General features: G+C 31.7%; 1 protein-coding gene and 4 long non-coding RNA genes across 6 annotated transcripts; 3 read left to right on the top strand and 2 right to left on the bottom strand.

Moving 5' to 3' along the window:
* The first annotated feature begins 2,370 nt into the window (after positions 1 to 2,370).
* Positions 2,371 to 4,135, top strand: LOC6651965 (interaptin). The gene is made up of 4 exons (XM_023180981.2): positions 2,371 to 2,809; positions 2,866 to 3,075; positions 3,366 to 3,646; positions 3,704 to 4,135. The coding sequence occupies exons 1-4, from the start codon at positions 2,555 to 2,557 to the stop codon at positions 3,972 to 3,974; spliced, it is 1,017 nt and encodes a 338-aa protein (XP_023036749.1). The 5' UTR covers positions 2,371 to 2,554; the 3' UTR covers positions 3,975 to 4,135.
* A 1,673-nt stretch (positions 4,136 to 5,808) lies between these two features.
* On the top strand, positions 5,809 to 6,266 carry LOC124460203. The gene is made up of 2 exons (XR_006954140.1): positions 5,809 to 5,976; positions 6,034 to 6,266. It is a non-coding gene; the product is annotated as an uncharacterized LOC124460203 (long non-coding RNA).
* A 697-nt stretch (positions 6,267 to 6,963) lies between these two features.
* Positions 6,964 to 7,752, bottom strand: LOC124460202. The gene is made up of 2 exons (XR_006954139.1): positions 7,334 to 7,752; positions 6,964 to 7,267 (listed from the first exon to the last, which is right to left on the bottom strand). It is a non-coding gene; the product is annotated as an uncharacterized LOC124460202 (long non-coding RNA).
* A 1,849-nt stretch (positions 7,753 to 9,601) lies between these two features.
* Positions 9,602 to 11,062, top strand: LOC124460312. 2 transcript variants are annotated; one of them, XR_006954246.1, is made up of 2 exons: positions 9,602 to 10,005; positions 10,601 to 11,062. It is a non-coding gene; the product is annotated as an uncharacterized LOC124460312 (long non-coding RNA). The 2 variants fall into 2 exon arrangements; XR_006954247.1 differs by having other exon boundaries at positions 10,005 to 10,061.
* A 696-nt stretch (positions 11,063 to 11,758) lies between these two features.
* On the bottom strand, positions 11,759 to 12,547 carry LOC124460311. Its single transcript, XR_006954245.1, has 2 exons — positions 12,129 to 12,547; positions 11,759 to 12,062 (listed from the first exon to the last, which is right to left on the bottom strand). It is a non-coding gene; the product is annotated as an uncharacterized LOC124460311 (long non-coding RNA).
* Positions 12,548 to 14,396: the final 1,849 nt, after the last annotated feature.

Here is a 14,396-nt window from a genome sequence, read left to right as displayed (position 1 = left end):
ATGAAAATGTTGAATTGTTGTTGTTTTTTTTATTGTGACCCCACTACGACTACTACCACACAATACACCCCACACCACCCGCTGCGGATTTCTACTAGTGGCGAGGCCTGATTCAGCACAAGAATTCCTGGAAAAGGATACCATCATGCAACGGCATTTGTTGTGGCATTAATTTCCACTTTTGACATAACCCCGGAGGAGCATGTAACTTGTGACTCACATGGCTCCCGCAATTTGCTTTCACTTTTTTCGCCTGAACTCTGACATTAAGGATGCCAAAATTTCACGGAATTGAAAAGTGAAATTATCTAACAGACAAGCTGCTGATTCATATACATAGCCCAGAGCTATTTGATAAGGGGGGAATTAGTTGGAATAACTTAATTGATAGATAAATTATGATTTTCATTGAATATTCCAAATTTACTAGTGAAAAATCATTGACCAAGTGGAAATTATAGAAGGACTATATTGTAAACGAATTTGCTAGAAGTTTAGCTTATTATAATATATAAATAATAAATTACCCATTTTTGTGACAATCCCAAATAAAAATAAAGGGATTCTTCAATTGATTTCTAGGATCAATAGTTTTTATGGAAAATATATTATGATGAAATTTGTCACAATCATAACCAAATATATTAAATCGAAATAACATTAATCAATAAAAATATCAAAGAAGCTAACATCGGCTATGCCGAAGTTTATATACCCTTGCAGTCCTTGGTAATAATAATTTTACATGTTCAAAATTGGGTATCTGCAACTCAATTCATCAATATACAAACAAAACAATTTTACTCTATATTTTACAATTTGTTCTTCTTCTTCACTTATTCCCAAAGCAAAGCAACGCACGCATACACATACAGTTCATGTAGCGTTGCGTCTGTGTGTGTTATATTTATCCGATCACATTCATATTTTGGGATCTGGGGTTTTATATCCAATATTATCACATATGTAAATTTCATAGCATACTCCGATTTTTATGAAAATGTTTCTTCTAGTTCTTCGTGAGCTATATGATATAGTGGTCCGATCCTGATGGTTTTCATACTTTATTTTTCCCGGGTAATAAAAAACCCCGAAAAACGGCTGAGTAAAACGCATTCGCACAGACGGACAGACGGACATGGCTATATCAACTCAGCTTCTCGTGCTGATCAAGAATATATATACTTTATGAGGTCGGAAACGTCTCCTTCTGTACGTTACAAACATCTGACCAATTTTATAATACCCTCTAGAAGGGTATAAAAATATTACAAAGATGTCCCAATACTTTGAAAAATTCGTTTGGTATACCAATTCCAGGAAAAAAAATATAAAATTTATCTTCTTCAAGGAAGCCAATAAAATAAGTTATAAAAAATTTTCCAATATGTGTGTACAATGTACATGGATACTTTTGGGAAATCTTTACCAAATAAATAGAAATTATGTCAACAGAAATTCCGAAAACAATATGAAATCCAAAATGCCCCAATAACACGAATTAAACATTGCTTAAACGATAACAGCAAAAACAACATGAAATTATAGTCGAGACATCGATCAAACAGGGCAAACCATATCCAAACCATCACACAAGAACTAAAGAATTAGCCAATCGGATTGGACTTGCTGGTGAAATCACGCGATATTCGTCCAGTACTTACTTTCCTGGTTTTCCATAATGACTAAGTCTTTAAGTTTGACCCTGATGGGTAGAAGGATGCCACCCTAAGCACATATACAAAAAGCCGACACGTGCTGGGCATGTTCATATACATACATATACAAACAAACAGAAGACTACTACCTTATATACATATGTACATATGTACATACTACCTGCCGACATATCGATTTTCCGGTTTTGTTTTTGTTTTTACCTGTCGTGCTTAAACTCTTTGAACTTCCTGTGACACGTGTCCTTGACGTTGGCAAATCGTTTCTTTTGGTGGGCGTTCAATGTGAAGGTGAAAATCCCTGTAAATGTAAAATGAATGGACGGACTCCTTTCGACAGGGAATCATTAAAACTTAATTTTCAGAAATAGTACCTTATTCACTTTTTTCTATATGTTAAAAATCTTAAAAAAGTAAAAATATAATAAAATAGAAAAACATACACAACTACTTAAGTATTTACATGGATTGTAAAGGGTTTGGCTGCAGTCGACCAAAAAGAATCTTTTTCGCTTTCTTCGAAAACCTTGATTCCTTTTGCAATGGTTAACCAGTCGTTTGGTGGTGCGTGCAATTTTCTACTTAACCCCGAATGACCTTGGTAAGTTCTTCGTATTTGTTGTTGTTGAAATAGCAATCATTTGATCCTTGACATAATGAAAACAATAGTGTACATTGATTTAAATTTCACACAACGATTTGATAAAGTCATGAACGTTAGCTAAGAAATTTCACTGTTTTTTTAAGCACACAAACTTAATAACAAGTACATTATATTTCTGGCTCTAATATCTAAAAATTGCAGGTTTTCTTTTTTTTTTTTTTACTAACATTCTACAAAAAACAAAAGACGTTTGGTATACAGACCCTAGGACAATATGGAGCCGTTCCATGGTAATGGATTGTGCCCACAAAATGAGGGTTACACACCACAGCAACAACAACAACAAGAACAGGTAATGGTTGTTGGAAACTGTCTACTGAAGCCGCAGATACGCCCAGTGGTATGGCAATCTACGCCAGAGACAGCGGCCAGCATGAAGGTCTTCACATCGGTCATGTTACGTGCTTGGCGCCAAAGACGAGAGGATGTTAGGCAATTACGGGAAGTGGTAGAAGGTCTTCAGAGAAAAGTAAGTAGGATTCTTTTCAATTTGTATTTCTAATATGAATTGATATTTTATTTTAGTCAATGGAATCTAAAAATCAACTTCATGTTTATGCCACATTAATGCGCGTCGAACAAAAACGTAATAGTGAACTGCAATTGCAATTAAGACAGTCCCACTTGAGTATCACTGAAGTGCGTGCGTCCTGTGCGAGCCTAACAACATCTGTTTTAACTCTGACAGCTGATAAAATGCATCTACAGCAAGAACTAGATATACGCCAAAAGGAGGTGAGTACTTTTAGGAAGGAATGTTGTTTTTTGCAGTCGCTTACAGGGGGATTTATGGAATAGGTCCATGTCCGGCTGTCCATCTGCCTGTTTCTTAGCAAATCTGTTCGAATTGTTAAACCATTATTAAAAAAGTATTTAAGCATTAAGTATAGGTGAAGGTAGAAAGAAGGTTTTTTATATTTCTTTGTATTTTGTATTTGGTCTAAGGGGCGTGGTTAAGACGTCTGATTTGACCAAGAAGATAGATAGAAAATTAATATTTTCAATGTAAATTTTTTGTTTTGTAGCACGACCAAATGCAAAAAGTTGCAAATCAAACAAAAAACAATCTTTTTGATTCTCTTATGGAGCAACGCAATCTTCACAATGAATTGGCCAAGGAACAACGAAATAGTCACCGTTTACAGTACGAGAACAAACAACTTTTAGATGAAGTTATGAAAATACCAAATATGAATAATGAATTTAAACAATTAGAGGATAAATATAAACTGGATTTGCAGCAAAAAGACGAAATGCTGAACACACTGCAACAAAATCTTGAGGAGAGACTGCAAGAAGTCATTAGGTAATGAAGATCATAATTACTTTGTATTGTCAGCTAATTCAATTTGATATCTTTTAGCAAAAACAATGAGCTGGACCAGCTACGCGATAAAGAGCGCGAGTTGACCGCAAAAATCGCTGAGCTCCTCCAACAAATTGAGGGTCTTCAGTCCTCGAATTGCAATTTTATGAGTGTTGCAACAAACACCAGCAGCAGCATCATACAGTTCTTTCCATTTGAACAGTATCGACTCGTTTGGGGACAATTCCGCAATTATACATCAAACGTTTGGTGTTTGTGCTCCATTTACTTGTTTCCCAAAATGCATAAAAATGCTATAAAGCAGTGAGAAAACCCCACAGAAAAACAGACATACATACTAACATACGTAAATATGTATATGCTAGCTATCATTTGTATAAAATATTAGTAAATTTTTTTCTAAAAATGTGTAATAATAATAAAAAATTTTTGCAAAAGAATGGGCAAATTGCTCGGCAATGCCGCGTACATGGAAGTGTTCTGAACAGCAAATATATTACGAAAATCCGAAGCTAAGCTACAAAGTTACTTAACCAAGAAATTTTGAAAATGGCTGACTTGGGCAACTGCCGTTGGCTTCAACATCTAGCGGCGCCCCCGCGGCCCTCCGCCCCCAACTCCAATCTATACGCATTCCAATCAGAGATTGATCGAAATTCGCGAGACGGAGCCGGAAGTAGTGGGTTTGTGGGTGGGAAAGCTATTTGCATGACCGTGCGTCTCTTGCCCATACGACCCGTCGTCGATGGGCAAAGGCATCGGAAAGCCAATCGGAAAGCATGTCGCCACAGCAATGCCAGGCAAATTACTGGGAAACAACAGGTGTGTGTGACGGAGGGTCGGCACTGAGCAGATCTGATAAACAGACAGATAGAACTATCCGCATATCGATCAAATGCACAGAGCAATCACAGAATACACTTCCGAGATACAAGCAAATGCGGCCCGCATATAAATGCACCATCTGCTGAATAGCAACTTGAGAATCATAAGCGCAAGTGGACGAGCAAGCGAAGCAAAATACATACAACGCAATAGCAACGGCATCAGCAACATCAACGGGGGTAGGTTTTCTTGTTGTTGTTTGTACTTTGCTGCGATTCGCCTGTGTTTAAAGTTGCAGTTAAAGTCGGAAACCAAAAAAAACCAACAAAGAAACATAAAATATTGAAAAAAAATTAAATAAAAAATTTAATTTAAAAAATTAATGTAAAAAAACTTTTCTTTTTTTTCGCCTGCCTGCCGTGGGATTTGAACCACTGCACAAATTCGTTAAAGCAACTGGCAAAATGTATAAGTTTCTTACCAACTCAATCATCTTTATTAAACTAAAATTATATCTTTTCAATACTTAAAGAAATGTTTGGTTTCTACAAAAAAGAGGGCGTGGTGTAAAAAAATATGTAAATGTATCTGTAGACATTAATTTTCACTATCATGAATAATTTTCCATTTCAATTACATATATAACTTACCTATTATTATTTGAATTATATAAGTTATATAAGTATAGTTAGGTAAGTACCTATTATTGAAAAAAAATATAACAATAAGTTACAACAAAAGAATGGGCGCGGTTAAAAAAAGGGTGCGTAAATTTTATTTATAAAACAAAAATTTTAAAATTGTATTTTAAAATTTAGTAATAAATATTTTAAAATATAAAATCTAATAATAAAAACTTAAATTAAAATGATTTTAATATTTTAATACGATATACAAATTTAAAAAAAAAAACTACAAAAATAAAATATATAAAAATATTTTTTTTATTTACAACATTTTATTTCTTAAAGTCAACTGAATTTATTTTCTTTCATATATTTTATTTCTTGCAAATTGCATGTTAATTTATTGTTAGAATGGGATTTCAAAATAATATTTAATATTATTTTTTTTTGTCTAGTTTTCTTTTGAAGTGAATTAAAACTTGGTTTTATATTTTATTTGAAATTTATATTTTTAAACAAATTTGTAAATATGTATATGCACTAAAATATAAATAAAAACAAAAAAAATATTGCGATATATTTAAATACATATGTATGTATGTATGTATATGCATATGATATTAATTAAATAAGGATTTGATTTAAAATTTAAATATTAAAACTGGTTAATATTTATATCTTTGCAGAGGGTCAGATGTCTGTAAGGCACACAAGGATTCGTTCCCACCTTTTAAAGTATATATGTTCTTTGTCAGCATGAGAATCTAAATCGATGTCAGTCTGTGCAAATCAATTTTACTCCTATCATCTTAATAGCTATTGGGATGAAACTTGATATTTAAGCTACCTGTGACCCGGGTAAGACAAAGTTAGAAAAGCGTCAAGATCGGACCACTATATCATAAAGGTTTTTAGGAAAAAGTTAGAGTATCCCCATGAAATTTACTAATTTGAGGGATGGTTTGGAACGTTTTGTCTGTGCATTGATGTATTGAGTTACAGAAAAAGAACATGTACAAATATTATGGTCAAGGACTGCAAAGCTGTAAAAACTTCGGCACACCCGAAGTTATCATCTTTTGTATTTTTAAGATTAATTTCATGTAAAATTTTATTGAATTTAAAAGATAGTTTTGTTTGAGATGATACTTTAAAAATCGTTTTTTTTTTGCGACTTTTACATTTATTTTGTTATTAAAAAATTTATGTTTCTCAACGATTTTTGGATGGTTTTGAAATTTTATTGACTTTTAGCGCCCACTTCTTCAAAGCAAGGGAATCGACTCTATACTATACAATACACCTATACCTCGCCTAATTATTTTTTACACGTATTCGTTCTAACTCGGTTTCCAAAATAAAAAATTAATAAATTAAATTTGATGATGTACATAGATCTGTCAATACTACATGGTATTCTGTCCTAATGTAAATCCGCGATGAAGAGAATTTTTACCAAAACATCCAAAACTCTGTTAATGCAGAGGAAAAGCCAATGTACACATTTTTTTTTAATGGACAACATTTTTTGTTTTACTTATTTCGATATGTTTTATGACTTAAATGATTCTTTTATTAGCTTCTTATTAACTGTATTAAGAAATTATCAATTTTGTTGACACTTTACACGGTTTTTCCACATTAAAATTTTTTTCACTTTACACGGTTTTGTCAAGAACGGATCTACCGTGTAAAGCGAGGTGCAGGTGTATATAGTGTACTATAAATCAACCGTATCTGTTCTGCATCAGCAATTAACATTAAGCCTTAACAAACTGTGAGAAAATTAAATTGACAACCATTTATAAATTATTATTTTAAACCAAATAAAAACATTTTTGTCAATTTGTAATGCAAAATAATATATTTATAGATATAAATTGTTGGCAATTCAATTCTTTTTAGTCTCTCTTAAGGGCATAGAGTGGATGCATACAAATAAATCCATATTTAGCGGTACAATACTGATCGTACCATAAATAATTTCCTGTATGGATAGCAAGACAACTGACATTATCTTTATGAGGTCTTTTGGGGTGCCAATTGGAATATGTAAACGCTTCACCACTGTCGACCCAGTAAAAAAAATATGGATTATGGTCTTTCATGGCCAGGTCAGAACCACCCAACCATAACCATGTATTTGCATCTGTAATAACAGCAAATCCATTCATTTAATTTCATTAAAGGATGAAGAATTTATAATCCTACTTACTGGCATTTGACTTTTTAATGAAATTGATCAGTTGTGTTTGCTGCGATGCATCGTGAATGGTCGCCAAAATTAGACCATGTTTCTTGCATTGCCGGTCAGCCTCAAAGAATAACTTTTTGTGGTTGGATAATAAATAAAGTTCGCTATATGAACTAAAAACTTTAGGTTCAGCCCCATAAGTGTCTTCCTTTCCAAACACAATAAAAATCGGGGAAAAAAGTAACACAACTCGAAATATCATTGTATGTACGTATTAAATTCAACTTTGTAATGAATACTTTAAGTTCGATCGGTGCATCTTAAATACTTCTTCAAGTTAGGTACTTAAAGAACGAATTGTGTGAATAATTCGATTTTACGGAATGCCTTTTTATTATTTAGAATTAACATTAAAACTTAACGAAGTGTGACAAAATTAAATTGCCAATTTATAAATTATTATTATTTTTATTTTGTATTATTATTTTAAACCAAATAAAGACATTTTTGTCAATTCGTAATGCAAAATAATAATTTATAAATTGTTGGCAATTCAATTCTTTTTAGTCTCTCTTAAGGGCATAGAGTGGACACCACTTTGTGGGTCCCAATTGGAATAAGAATGTATTTGCATCTGTTATAACAGCAAATCCATTCATTACTCAATTCATCTCACTGGCCTTTGACTTTTTAATGAAATTAATCATGTGTTTTTGCTGCGAAACATTGTTAATAGTGCACAAAATTAGACCATGCCTTTTGCATTCCCGTTTTGCATTAAAGAAATATTTACGGTTGTTGGAAAATAAGTACCAAAAATCCTAAGTTACACGGTAGATCCTGACAAAAAAGTATGAAGAAAACAAATTTAATGTGGAAAACCCGTGTAAAGCGAAAAAGAGTATAAATACGATTTTTAAGACATTCATTGAACTTGAAAATATTAACTGTATAAAGAGTTAATAAGATAAAATATCAAAGAAGCTAACATCGGCTATGCCGACGTTTATATACCCTTGCCTTCGTTGGTAATAATAATTTTACATGTTCAAAATTTGTTTTCTGCAACTCAATTCATCAATATACAAACAAAACAATTTTACTCTCTATTTTACAATTTGTTCTTCTTCTTCACTTATTCCCAAAGCAAAGCAACGCACGCATACACATACAGTTCATGTAGCGTTGCGTCTGTGTGTGTTATATTTATCCGATCACATTCATATTTTGGGATCTGGGGTTTTATATCCAATATTATCACATATGTAAATTTCATAGCATACTCCGATTTTTATGAAAATGTTTCTTCTAGTTCTTCTAGAGCTATATGATATAGTGGTCCGATCCTTATGGTTTTCATACTTTATTTTTCCCGGGTAATAAAAAACCCCGAAAAAAAATTTCAGCCCGATAGCTCTTAAGACGGCTGAGTAAAACGCATACGCACAGACGGACGGACAGACGGACATGGCTATATCGACTCAGCTTCTCATGCTGATCAAGAATATATATACTTTATGGGGTCGGAAACGTCTCCTTTTGTGCGTTACAAACATCTGACCAATTTTATAATACCCTCTGCAAGGGTATAAAAACAATTTTTAAATTTATATCTATATAATGTTTATAAATGAAACCTCTTTTTCATCTTTATATATGTATAATTTATCCAAAATTTTCAACAATATTATAAAACGTGAAAAACAAGTTAAGCCCTTTATAAGTAAATACATATAAAACTTAAAATTTTCTTTTTACAACGATGGAATAAGGTTGGAAAGTCTAAATGACAAACATATTAAAAAAAAACTAAACACGCCTAAAAGTACGCCAAGTATTTATACTTTGTCAAGTTAATGCATTTAAATTTGGGTTAGTTCAACGTTTAGAGACTACCAGCCTGCAAGCCAAAGACATTTTTCATAGGGCCGAATTTAAAAAACTGTATACCCAGGCCTAGCTACTTTTAAAAATGTGTTTGCTAAAAAGTTTTTGCTTAAAAGTAACCACAATTCGCTAAACTGATTTTGCTTTTGTGTGGCCCTTCTTCTATGTAGGAAAATCCAGCCCTGCTTCGACATAAAAATATATGCTTGATCATTCTCAAACGACTCTTGTGGAAAAAAAAAAAAAACTGAAATAATAATTATTTGAAAAAAATTAGACCAAAACATGGCATTTATAGTAATTGATCGCATAGTCTTTCCGCTCATCTAGTTTATTGAAATCATTTAATCCCACATGTCCATTCGCTTCAAAACAATGCTATTCAAATGATCAAATCCAAAAAAAAAACAAAAAAAAAAAAAAAAAAACTGGTTGGTTAAGCGTCTCTCTAGCACAAATTCGGTCAAAACTAGTCAAAGCCAACACATAAGAAAGTCTATGCTTGTCTATGATTTAGCTTTTCTACAATTTCTGCGGTCACGATTTTGGACTCTTGGCTCTTTTATTGTTTGTGAATCTTTTGACCAGGCGCCCACAAAGAAATCAAGCAAAATAGAAAGAGTTCCCCGTAGAGCCAAAACGCTGAGGTTCATTTCAGTCTCTGTTGTGACTTCAGCCCAATCGGACGTCGAGACTCGCGGCAAACAAAAAAAATTAATAAATAAAGTTTCTATAAATACATGTGTACATGGCGAAAAGTATAGAGAAATCCAAGTGAATTACATTTCAAATACAGAGAGTGAAGAGTTAAGTGAACAATATCATTATTTTCTTATGCAAATCACATAGCCTTCCATAAAAGGTATAAAATTTGTGCCAAGTGTCTTAAACAGCAATTCCATTCTACGCATGCGCATTTTAAAATATAAAATCTAATAATAAAAACTTAAATTAAAATGATTTTAATATTTTAATACGATATACAAATTTAAAAAAAAAAACTACAAAAATAAAATATATAAAAATATTTTTTTTATTTACAACATTTTATTTCTTAAAGTCAACTGAATTTATTTTCTTTCATATATTTTATTTCTTGCAAATTGCATGTTAATTTATTGTTAGAATGGGATTTCAAAATAATATTTAATATTATTTTTTTTTGTCTAGTTTTCTTTTGAAGTGAATTAAAACTTGGTTTTATATTTTATTTGAAATTTATATTTTTAAACAAATTTGTAAATATGTATATGCACTAAAATATAAATAAAAACAAAAAAAATATTGCGATATATTTAAATACATATGTATGTATGTATGTATATGCATATGATATTAATTAAATAAGGATTTGATTTAAAATTTAAATATTAAAACTGGTTAATATTTATATCTTTGCAGAGGGTCAGATGTCTGTAAGGCACACAAGGATTCGTTCCCACCTTTTAAAGTATATATGTTCTTTGTCAGCATGAGAATCTAAATCGATGTCAGTCTGTGCAAATCAATTTTACTCCTATCATCTTAATAGCTATTGGGATGAAACTTGATATTTAAGCTACCTGTGACCCGGGTAAGACAAAGTTAGAAAAGCGTCAAGATCGGACCACTATATCATAAAGGTTTTTAGGAAAAAGTTAGAGTATCCCCATGAAATTTACTAATTTGAGGGATGGTTTGGAACGTTTTGTCTGTGCATTGATGTATTGAGTTACAGAAAAAGAACATGTACAAATATTATGGTCAAGGACTGCAAAGCTGTAAAAACTTCGGCACACCCGAAGTTATCATCTTTTGTATTTTTAAGATTAATTTCATGTAAAATTTTATTGAATTTAAAAGATAGTTTTGTTTGAGATGATACTTTAAAAATCGTTTTTTTTTGCGACTTTTACATTTATTTTGTTATTAAAAAATTTATGTTTCTCAACGATTTTTGGATGGTTTTGAAATTTTATTGACTTTTAGCGCCCACTTCTTCAAAGCAAGGGAATCGACTCTATACTATACAATACACCTATACCTCGCCTAATTATTTTTTACACGTATTCGTTCTAACTCGGTTTCCAAAATAAAAAATTAATAAATTAAATTTGATGATGTACATAGATCTGTCAATACTACATGGTATTCTGTCCTAATGTAAATCCGCGATGAAGAGAATTTTTACCAAAACATCCAAAACTCTGTTAATGCAGAGGAAAAGCCAATGTACACATTTTTTTTTAATGGACAACATTTTTTGTTTTACTTATTTCGATATGTTTTATGACTTAAATGATTCTTTTATTAGCTTCTTATTAACTGTATTAAGAAATTATCAATTTTGTTGACACTTTACACGGTTTTTCCACATTAAAATTTTTTTCACTTTACACGGTTTTGTCAAGAACGGATCTACCGTGTAAAGCGAGGTGCAGGTGTATATAGTGTACTATAAATCAACCGTATCTGTTCTGCATCAGCAATTAACATTAAGCCTTAACAAACTGTGAGAAAATTAAATTGACAACCATTTATAAATTATTATTTTAAACCAAATAAAAACATTTTTGTCAATTTGTAATGCAAAATAATATATTTATAGATATAAATTGTTGGCAATTCAATTCTTTTTAGTCTCTCTTAAGGGCATAGAGTGGATGCATACAAATAAATCCATATTTAGCGGTACAATACTGATCGTACCATAAATAATTTCCTGTATGGATAGCAAGACAACTGACATTATCTTTATGAGGTCTTTTGGGGTGCCAATTGGAATATGTAAACGCTTCACCACTGTCGACCCAGTAAAAAAAATATGGATTATGGTCTTTCATGGCCAGGTCAGAACCACCCAACCATAACCATGTATTTGCATCTGTAATAACAGCAAATCCATTCATTTAATTTCATTAAAGGATGAAGAATTTATAATCCTACTTACTGGCATTTGACTTTTTAATGAAATTGATCAGTTGTGTTTGCTGCGATGCATCGTGAATGGTCGCCAAAATTAGACCATGTTTCTTGCATTGCCGGTCAGCCTCAAAGAATAACTTTTTGTGGTTGGATAATAAATAAAGTTCGCTATATGAACTAAAAACTTTAGGTTCAGCCCCATAAGTGTCTTCCTTTCCAAACACAATAAAAATCGGGGAAAAAAGTAACACAACTCGAAATATCATTGTATGTACGTATTAAATTCAACTTTGTAATGAATACTTTAAGTTCGATCGGTGCATCTTAAATACTTCTTCAAGTTAGGTACTTAAAGAACGAATTGTGTGAATAATTCGATTTTACGGAATGCCTTTTTATTATTTAGAATTAACATTAAAACTTAACGAAGTGTGACAAAATTAAATTGCCAATTTATAAATTATTATTATTTTTATTTTGTATTATTATTTTAAACCAAATAAAGACATTTTTGTCAATTCGTAATGCAAAATAATAATTTATAAATTGTTGGCAATTCAATTCTTTTTAGTCTCTCTTAAGGGCATAGAGTGGACACCACTTTGTGGGTCCCAATTGGAATAAGAATGTATTTGCATCTGTTATAACAGCAAATCCATTCATTACTCAATTCATCTCACTGGCCTTTGACTTTTTAATGAAATTAATCATGTGTTTTTGCTGCGAAACATTGTTAATAGTGCACAAAATTAGACCATGCCTTTTGCATTCCCGTTTTGCATTAAAGAAATATTTACGGTTGTTGGAAAATAAGTACCAAAAATCCTAAGTTACACGGTAGATCCTGACAAAAAAGTATGAAGAAAACAAATTTAATGTGGAAAACCCGTGTAAAGCGAAAAAGAGTATAAATACGATTTTTAAGACATTCATTGAACTTGAAAATATTAACTGTATAAAGAGTTAATAAGATAAAATATCAAAGAAGCTAACATCGGCTATGCCGACGTTTATATACCCTTGCCTTCGTTGGTAATAATAATTTTACATGTTCAAAATTTGTTTTCTGCAACTCAATTCATCAATATACAAACAAAACAATTTTACTCTCTATTTTACAATTTGTTCTTCTTCTTCACTTATTCCCAAAGCAAAGCAACGCACGCATACACATACAGTTCATGTAGCGTTGCGTCTGTGTGTGTTATATTTATCCGATCACATTCATATTTTGGGATCTGGGGTTTTATATCCAATATTATCACATATGTAAATTTCATAGCATACTCCGATTTTTATGAAAATGTTTCTTCTAGTTCTTCTAGAGCTATATGATATAGTGGTCCGATCCTTATGGTTTTCATACTTTATTTTTCCCGGGTAATAAAAAACCCCGAAAAAAAATTTCAGCCCGATAGCTCTTAAGACGGCTGAGTAAAACGCATACGCACAGACGGACGGACAGACGGACATGGCTATATCGACTCAGCTTCTCATGCTGATCAAGAATATATATACTTTATGGGGTCGGAAACGTCTCCTTTTGTGCGTTACAAACATCTGACCAATTTTATAATACCCTCTGCAAGGGTATAAAAACAATTTTTAAATTTATATCTATATAATGTTTATAAATGAAACCTCTTTTTCATCTTTATATATGTATAATTTATCCAAAATTTTCAACAATATTATAAAACGTGAAAAACAAGTTAAGCCCTTTATAAGTAAATACATATAAAACTTAAAATTTTCTTTTTACAACGATGGAATAAGGTTGGAAAGTCTAAATGACAAACATATTAAAAAAAAACTAAACACGCCTAAAAGTACGCCAAGTATTTATACTTTGTCAAGTTAATGCATTTAAATTTGGGTTAGTTCAACGTTTAGAGACTACCAGCCTGCAAGCCAAAGACATTTTTCATAGGGCCGAATTTAAAAAACTGTATACCCAGGCCTAGCTACTTTTAAAAATGTGTTTGCTAAAAAGTTTTTGCTTAAAAGTAACCACAATTCGCTAAACTGATTTTGCTTTTGTGTGGCCCTTCTTCTATGTAGGAAAATCCAGCCCTGCTTCGACATAAAAATATATGCTTGATCATTCTCAAACGACTCTTGTGGAAAAAAAAAAAAAACTGAAATAATAATTATTTGAAAAAAATTAGACCAAAACATGGCATTTATAGTAATTGATCGCATAGTCTTTCCGCTCATCTAGTTTATTGAAATCATTTAATCCCACATGTCCATTCGCTTCAAAACAATGCTATTCAAATGATCAAATCCAAAA

This window comes from Drosophila willistoni (assembly GCF_018902025.1).
Source record: "Drosophila willistoni isolate 14030-0811.24 chromosome 2R unlocalized genomic scaffold, UCI_dwil_1.1 Seg167, whole genome shotgun sequence".
NCBI lineage: Eukaryota > Metazoa > Arthropoda > Insecta > Diptera > Drosophilidae > Drosophila > Drosophila willistoni.
Note: the sequence above shows the minus strand (reverse complement) of the source record. Positions and strands in the feature narration are given on the sequence as shown.